The sequence below is a fragment of the Macrobrachium nipponense genome, chromosome 40 (assembly GCF_015104395.2).
Source record: "Macrobrachium nipponense isolate FS-2020 chromosome 40, ASM1510439v2, whole genome shotgun sequence".
Lineage (NCBI taxonomy): Eukaryota > Metazoa > Arthropoda > Malacostraca > Decapoda > Palaemonidae > Macrobrachium > Macrobrachium nipponense.
In genome coordinates this window covers 2259014-2267676 of record NC_061101.1, presented here as the reverse complement: position 1 = coordinate 2267676, position 8663 = coordinate 2259014, and the positions used below count along the sequence as shown (strand labels likewise).

Here is an 8663-nt window from a genome sequence, read left to right as displayed (position 1 = left end):
TGGTGGTGTTGGTATAGTCAGTCGCTAAGGAGGGGGGAGAGAGAGAGAGAGAGAGAGACACTAGTGGTGGTGGCAGTGTTGGGATTGTGGGGGGGGGGGGGCCCTGGGGGGGGGGGGGGGCCCGAGGGGAGGGATAGTACGAGTGCCTAGCTCCGGGGGCGCTCAGTCAGTGCCATCTCTCCACAACAACGGTGAAGCGCGCACGCAAAACATCTTCAGCTCCGCGCGCAGTTTAAATTCTCTCTCTCTCTCTGTTGAATGCATGTTATCAAAACTACGGTGAAACAGTTTTTATGATGAATACAAATTGCATTGAATCGCAAAGAACCACTCATCAACGGGAAGATAAGGCCAAGGATATACTACCTATTTTAGTACCCGACAGCCACCCGTGGCTCGATAACATGGCAGCCCAGAAGCAGTCGTCGTACTTTGGTCCCAGGGGGAAGAAATTGTCTAATTTAAAACGACCGTCGTGTCGTGGTCCGATTTGATGTCATATCTTGCAAAGCGGGCCGACTGTCTTGGGTGTATAGAATTTTTTTTGTGCTTGATTTTACTTTTTTTCAGCTTCTTGCAATGTCTCGTGACCAATAGGATGTACTAATAATAAATCACTGACAACTCAACCGCTTGGAAAACATATTATATATATATATATATATATTATATATATATATATATTATATATATATAATTTCCTTGCTAGGTCTACGCCACTCCCTAATTATAACAGCGCCTAAGTGGCGTGATCGTATGGTCTTGGCCTGCATCTCGTGGCCGCGAGTTCGATTCTCGGGCATTTCCACTGAAGGGTGAGTGATGTGTCTTTCTGGTGATAGAAGTTCTCTCTCGTCGTGGTTCGGAAGTCACGTAAAGCCGTTGGTACGTAAAAATACCACACAAACAAAAATTTATAACAGGCAAAATTAAGAATTGCAATTAACAGCGATGTACGTTGATCCAATTTCAATACTTCTATTATTAATAATCATTATTATTCTATAAACACATCACAGATTATAACTGACGCTTTGCCCAATTATAAGAGAAAGTTCAGGTGTGCTAATCTTCGTTAAATATTTCTCTCTCTCTCTCTCTCTCTCTCTCTCTCTCTCGTCTCTCTCTCTCTTCTCTCGCTCTCTCTCTCTCTCTCTCTCTCGCTCTCCACTAATTTTACAGAACCAATTCCTACGTAACAGTAGGTCTATAACGGTGGAAAAACGTCACAAAATATTCTTTGTTAATTTTATAACTTGTCTTCCTAGACTTAAAGTACTATGCCCTTGGAACGGCACATCCACATTTTCGAATGATCCGTTGCCGGCGTATACCCAAATTAAGGGTGCCCATCGCGGCCATGCATGAGACCTTTCGAAGCGTATTTATTACATACTTGACGCTGTGTCAGCCGTTCACGTGATGGAGTAAGTTTTGCTTCGTCACCGTAGAGAAGAATCTGCTCTGTGACGTAGAGCCGTGGGGAGAGAGAGAGAGGAAGCGCGTGTTATCAGTTACCATAAGATTTTTCCTTCACACAAAAGAGCAGTGATATCGAATCATATATGTAGCATACCTCTCTCTCTCTCTCTCTCTCTCTCTCTCCTCTCTCTCTCTCTCTCTCTCTCTCTCTCTCGGGTGTGCCATAGGTAAACCATGTTGCATGACACACATACCAGATTTATGTGTGTCAAACGGCACGGAAATGACGCTAGTAGCAAGGTTCATTGCTAACGCCCTTTTAAGAATCCTGCTAGAATCGTAAGGATTCGGAGAGAGATATTGATATAAATATTCAATAGTTCAATGTAAGGTATATACGGGGTTTGTTTTTAGGTATATCATAAATACATTTCAAAATGTTGTTGAGAATTAGTCCTAGTTCTCTCGTAAATGAACTGCGTCAAGATATTATGCTTACGGGACGTGGATATTGAATCGTGTTTACGTTTACAACGAAAATTCACAGAGAAAAACTGGGTTCTTCCTTCGCTATAAATAATCATCTGCCATCTCTGCATGAACTCTGCCTGGGCTATTTTCAGTACGATGTAGTCATGCTTACATTAGCAACGGTATCTTAATAAGTTGTCTTTGAAGTTTCACGTAAATATTGTCTCCTTTATATCTTTACACTGCCTAGAAAAGTTGAGCGGAATGTAAATATATATAATTCCAGGATTCATGAGACTAGCACGAAACCTATTGAAAAGTGGAACCATTTTTAGGGCAAAGGTTATGCCAGCGTAGGCCTACATTATGAATTAATTTAAGACTTCTCGTGGAACCTAATGAACTTGGGTTCTATAAAATGTATTTCAAAGGTTTTTGGGATTACGTGAAACCTTTTATTCGTGTCCCATCTATCGTAACCCTGACTTTGGTGATAATTTTTTTTTCAACTTTCTGCTCTTCAACATGGCTTCTTTTGTGTTTGGTGGCGACTTCAATGCCTACCATAGGTATAGTGGTTGACGTCATGCCCTCCCAATGTTTAACTTAGTATAATTTCAGGTTGTCTGTAGGCAACTTGTAACAAAAGGTGCCTTTACCACATCTGTAACAACGTAATTTTCTTTAAAATATTGCTCGAAATAACTCAGACTTTCGATTAGTCTAATACTGACGCTAGCTAAATTTAGACCTTATGCAATGTTTTACCGGTGTGAATTATCTTACTAAACTATTTCCGACTACATTCCAGAATTATAAGAGACAATTATTCATAAATGCCTGCTTCAAACATCGTAAATTCAATGGCGTAAATTATTTTCACGGGCTCTTGCTTGAGATAAACACCAAAACGCCAGTCAATGTTTTTCCTAATTTTTATCGTCTGGACACGTAGGCTGAAACACTTTCGACTACAATTATAGGCTTATATATGAATTTTCAAGCGTTTTTCCGAATTATACTGTAGCGTAAAGCATTGCTAAATCACGAGAAGCGGATATTTCGTGGTATTTAGGCTTCAAATGCTGATAAATAAGACAAAATACGCTACAATCTCGTACTAACCTGCCATAGATACCTAGTACTTCAGCATGGCGACATATTCACACTTGCGACTAAAATACACTCTCTCCCTTTGCCTTTTTACTCTCTTTAGAGTAAATATAAATGTTCGTGAACTACCAAAACCGCAAATACTCTTAAATGTCGGCTGCGTACTCGGAAGAAATAGGAAAAGTTAATTGACCGTTGATTTTCAAAACCAAAACAAACAAGTGTGGTAACTCATTAGTTTGGTCAAATGGTTCCTATTCTTCGAGGTGGAATTGGCTCACCAGTAATAATGTGGCATTGTAAAGGGCTTCTCCTGACCACCAAATTTACTCAAAATAGGTAGCAATGCACTCATTGATTAGAACTTATGATTATTAGTAATAATCTAAACCGTAAAGACAATCGGGACTCTTAAGTTTAAATGTTAGAATGGAGAATGAGGACTTATATATTATTTTTCTTTTGCTGAAGAGGAAACATCTGTAAATACTACAGTTACACTAAGCATCCTTTGTCACAGCTATAGATTATACACCGCTCTCTCTGTAATTCTGTAAAATTTAAGATACAGACTTTGCGCTCGTAAAGAGGCCTGTCAGATATGAATGCTATAGGAGCGACCCGGCTGCTATAATAAGCTCTTGCCGAAAATGTCGTCAGATACATTCCACTTTTTATAATATGGGGTTGGAACTGCTCTCGAACTAGATCATAGTTTTCCTATTTTTCTTTTGAAAAGCCCTAGCAACTTTATTTTAGTCATTCCTGTTAGTTTTAACCTTATGGATACGGAGATACTGGGAGGATTTGTCTTAAAACAGCTCGGAAATATATTTTAAAATCATATAATAGAGTCCCATGCGTCATGGCAGCTCCTTCCGGCCATACAATCTATGAGGCAGTGTTTTGGAGCCGCCTACAGTGATAAAGAAAGTCGATAGTGGTTTTGAATGACAGTATTGGTGGCTCTTAAAATGGATTCATCCTCAAACACACCCTCCCCCACAGCGAGACGCCAAGATCCGCACGCAGGGGCGATTTGTCCAATAGATCCTGGTTCGTAGGCGCTTACTCCACAAACACAGTTGCGGACACACTACAGTGTGAGGTTCAAAGCTTTTACTTTTACCCCATCTTCCTTTCATTTTCCTCTTCTTAACAAGTGAGGCAGAGCCGGGCTACTTAGCTTTGACATCCATCGCTTTCCAGGTTAAGAACATTCTTAATTTTGAGGGCTATCCTTATACATTCTCCCATTTTTCTGTTAGGTCAGTGTCCCTAAATCTTCTTCTTGTGTTTCTTCTTCGTCACTTTGTTGTACTGATTTGTATGCTTTATTGACACACACACACTCTCTCTCTCTCTCATCAAGACGTATATACTACCGGCGGCCTTAACCTCCATCTTAACCTAATTATATACGTCGCGTGGCTGACACAGGGACGAGTCACATTAACGAAGTGAGGCAACTTTTTTCCTTATTTTTTAATACCTTTTCCCCCACTGGGAAACTTTGCTGGTCAATCTTTTAATTACGATTTTTTCCACCGGAAAGATAGTAGCTATCAACATCACTTGGCAAATACGTCTGACTTTGATCGGAATCCTATCAAGTAGTATATTGTTTTGGAGAAGCTTACCAGTATTGCTCACTGGACTCAATTTTTATTTCAAGTTCAAGTAATGATTGGCTGCCTTCTTTGTAAGCCGTTCTCTTTTCAGAAACGATTGCCCCATATGTCTGAATCCCGGCTAGGGTAAATTTAATTACACACACATATAATATTATATATATATATATATATAATATATATATATATATATATATATATATATATATGAATAACTTGATCACGAAGTATATAAAACGTGATGCTATGTATAAATAAAGGTTTTTTTTTGCCACGAAGGAAAAAAATGAAAAACTCGTTTTTTCATTTTTTTCCTTCGTGGCAAAAAAAACATATATATATATATATATCTATATATATTATATATATATATATATATATATATATATATATATATATATATATATATATATATATATATATATTATATATTGATGTGAAATTATAACTAATTAATGTGAATTTGAATTTAATAGGTTCTTTGTGGGTTAATAGTATTTTGAAATATAAACATTTCATATGGAAAAATTATATATTACTTATACATGTTTTACGTATATGTGTCTTGTCAGTATATCTATTTTACTTTCATTGAAAATTAAGCATTAGCTGATATTTTACCATAAGTACTTTTATTCTATATTATAAAAAAGGGAAAAGAACTTCGTAGAGTAATCTTCTTTCTGTAAATAGTTAGGTTAGGTAAAGGTTGTAAAAAATTGAAAATGGAGTATTATGGTGAAATGTAAGAACATTCCTTATGCATCAAAAGAACTGTTGCATTTTTTATATAAACAAATGAGGTCCCCTTAAGGTTCACAATGAAGGATTATTTCCTTAGGGTTTCAAAATAGAAATGACTTTTTTTTTTTTTCTTTTTTTTTTTTCTTTTTTTTTTTTTCTTTTTTTTTTTTTTTCCCATTTCATCCTTTAATGGGAAACATTTACGATATTTGTACACACATACAAGCAAATAAAACTATTACAAGGGTGAAGTATGAAGTTAGTAAATTATGGCGAGTCAAAGAAAATGGCAACTTGTACCATAAACTTGATAAAAGATTATGCAGTAATCGAGTTTATATTATTAACACTGGTGAATCATAAAATATATTTAATGCAGAATGATGCTTTAGAGAATAGTGTGTGTATTTAGACATGGAAGAGGGTTTGTGTATAAAAGAGTCTGTTATTACTACTAAGCCTTGAAAATATTTTTTTACATCTTCAGTCTAGTGTTCCAGGTTTAGGTTAAGTTGGCATGGAAACTTTGGGGTCAATTATTTTAGACAGTTTCTCCTGCAAGCTTATTGATATTGAAAAGTAATGCATAACATTTTTGCTAAGTAATGTAGTGGAATAGCATGATTCATTTCTTATAGAATAAGAAGCAAAAACATGCTTTGGTATAGCAGTAGATTTTAGACAGCCATAGACTGTACCTGCAAGAATGCTTAACATTGGTTGAGGTCTGTTTCTTTCTTTATTTCAGGTGCTATCATGCTAGTCTGAGGTGATTGTGGGTGGTGGTGGTGGTGGCAGACCTAATTTCCTTCAACACTAACACTCCCTTCTCAAACTCCTTCCTACTGACAACTGTCACCTCTCATTTCTAGATCTTTACCCACTCTTGTTTGCTCCAAGAACCTTGCATACCTTCATCATGCAGGTGAAACAAAGTCTTAGGAAGAAATGGGAAGTCAGAGACTCCTGTGGTTCCCAAGAAGAGTGCGCAGAAATCCACCAAGAAAGAGTCTCCTAACAAGAAGAAAGCTTCGGAGCCTGAGAGCGTAACAGACGTTGCTGACGACACCAGTACTATTTCAGCTAACATCAATGCTAAAAAGAGAAAAGTCAAGGAAGAGCCTAAGACGTACAACGCTTCGAAAAAACCAAGAGTGGAGAAGGCTACCGAGAAGCAAACCCCAGAAAAGAAGAAAAGTGAATCAAAGCCCATCATTACTGCCAATAATGCAGAAAAGAATGGAATTTCTCCACACCCAAAAAGACCAAAGAGACAAGTAAAAACAGCAAAAGGTAAGGCAGAGAAATCTCCCAAAAACACAAAACAATCAGACAAACTTCAAGAAAAAGGCGACAAAGGCTCAGCAGTCTCTTCTCAAGATTTCTCTGACAAAGAAAACTCTGCAAATTTGATCAAACATGCTGATCTATCAAACGAAGATGATGAAGGCAGCGAACTGAAGATGACCTTGACCCACTGTCTGAAAATGATTGGATGTTGATGTAGAGGACACAGATGATTCTGCTTTACCAGATAAAGATGCCAAGGATCCTGCTGAAGATCACATTGCATACTTGGAAGAATTTGAATTAGACAAGAACAAACCCAAACCAAAAGATTTAAAATGTACTATATGTGGTAAATGCTCTAGTGCCAAATCTGACCTAATAAAAACAAACATATCCGAATCCATACGGGGGATAGGGCCGTATAAATGTAAGATTTGTAACGCTAGTTTTATCCAAGTAACAGCTTTCCATGGGCACATTACCATCCATACAGGAGAAAAACCATTTAAGTGTGATCTCTGTAGAAAATCATTTGCTATAAAAGATCGGCTCAGGCTCCACATGAGAATTCATACTGGAGAAAAGCCCCATAAGTGTAGTCAGTGCAACTTAACCTTCGCTCGTCGCAGCCAGGTGACACAGCATCAACGGGTCCACACGGGTAAAAAGGACTATCAGTGCACGGAATGCAATGCTCGCTTTGCTTCATATCACACGCTCAAAGGCCATGTGATGGCACATCGTGGCGTCAAGGAATTCCAGTGTGGAGCGTGTGGTAATAAGAAGTTTATCCAGTGTGGAAGGAATGTACAAGCACATCCGCACAGTGCACCGTGGTCTAGGCCTTATACTTTGTGAGATCTGTGGAAAAGCATTCAAAGGACATTTAAGACAACATATGAGATTGCATTTAGGTATGAGACCTTATCAGTGTTCTACTTGTGGTTCCTCCTTCACACAAAATTCACAGCTGACTGTCCACATGAGAATTCACACTGGAGAAACGCCCCTACAAGTGTCAAATCTGCGGAGCGGCATTTCGCTCATTCTTCCGCCTGTAAGATTCATATGCGGTCTCACACGGGAGAAAAAGGGAAGGAAAAAAACCATTTTCCTGTATACTCTGCTCTGCTGCCTTTGCACAGCTTCCTCACCTCAAGAAACATATGAAATGTGTTCACAATGCTACAAAACCCTACCTCTGCAAGCTATGCAAAGAATACTTCCAGACACAGAGCGAGTTAGAGGCACACAATCGTGATGTGCACGGCATAGCAAAAACTGCAGAGGAAGAAGCCGAGGAGATTGTGGAAGAGGCATCCCTAGCTCGGCCTCAGAAATCGACTGGCCGTGCTGCTCTACGCATATCCTCCGAGGAGCGTCGCTGCAAGTTTGGCTTCGGGTCCCTCCTTGTGGATGAAGTTCTGAAATTGTCGCTTCAGTCCTCCGGCCACGAACCTTTCGAGGACCCTTCATTGTCACGTCTGGATGAACTGCGGAAAAATGTGTTATTACTTTTGCAGTGGACCATACCAAAAGATACCATGGAAGAAATATATAAAAACAACATGACAGTCGATGAAGTTCTTGATATGTTAACTACTTAATAGTGTCAAATTTAGGTTTTGTGTATTTTAGTTTTTTATCTCGGTGTGATGGAAAGTGAGAAAAGGAAAACTAAAAGTTTTATTACAAAATTCCGTAGCAAAGCTTTATTCAATCTGGCTTTCATATAGTCTGTGTAAGTATGTGATTCAGGGAAGCCATTTTATGTGCAATTTCGCCTTACACATTGCATCGGCACCTTGGAAAAAAAATCAAAAAAGAACTAAAGTCAAATAATTTGACATGAAATGATTGTAGTTCATGTCTGTGTAGGCTATTTATTTATTCAAAGTTATTCATTTGTATAAATCAGGTTTGTGTTGTATAGTAGTAAGGAGTTATATTTAAATATGCAGTATAAAATGTATATTATTATTTATTACTCAA

The 8663-nt window shown here is 38.1% G+C and overlaps 1 protein-coding gene across 1 annotated transcript; it reads left to right on the top strand.

Annotated features, from left to right (window-relative positions):
• Nucleotides 1-5795: 5795 nt before the first annotated feature.
• Nucleotides 5796-8278, top strand: LOC135211802 (zinc finger protein 436-like). The gene is made up of 4 exons (XM_064245014.1): nucleotides 5796-5805; nucleotides 6465-6674; nucleotides 6889-7478; nucleotides 7817-8278. The coding sequence occupies exons 1-4, from the start codon at nucleotides 5796-5798 to the stop codon at nucleotides 8276-8278; spliced, it is 1272 nt and encodes a 423-aa protein (XP_064101084.1).
• Nucleotides 8279-8663: the final 385 nt, after the last annotated feature.

Coding starts and splice junctions, on each gene's coding strand:
- LOC135211802 (XM_064245014.1), top strand. Junction 6,675..6,888: donor ACAAGTAAAAACAGCAAAAG/GTAAGGCAGAGA, acceptor ATGTTGATGTAG/AGGACACAGATGATTCTGCT. Junction 7,479..7,816: donor TTATCCAGTGTGGAAGGAAT/GTACAAGCACAT, acceptor GCCTTTGCACAG/CTTCCTCACCTCAAGAAACA.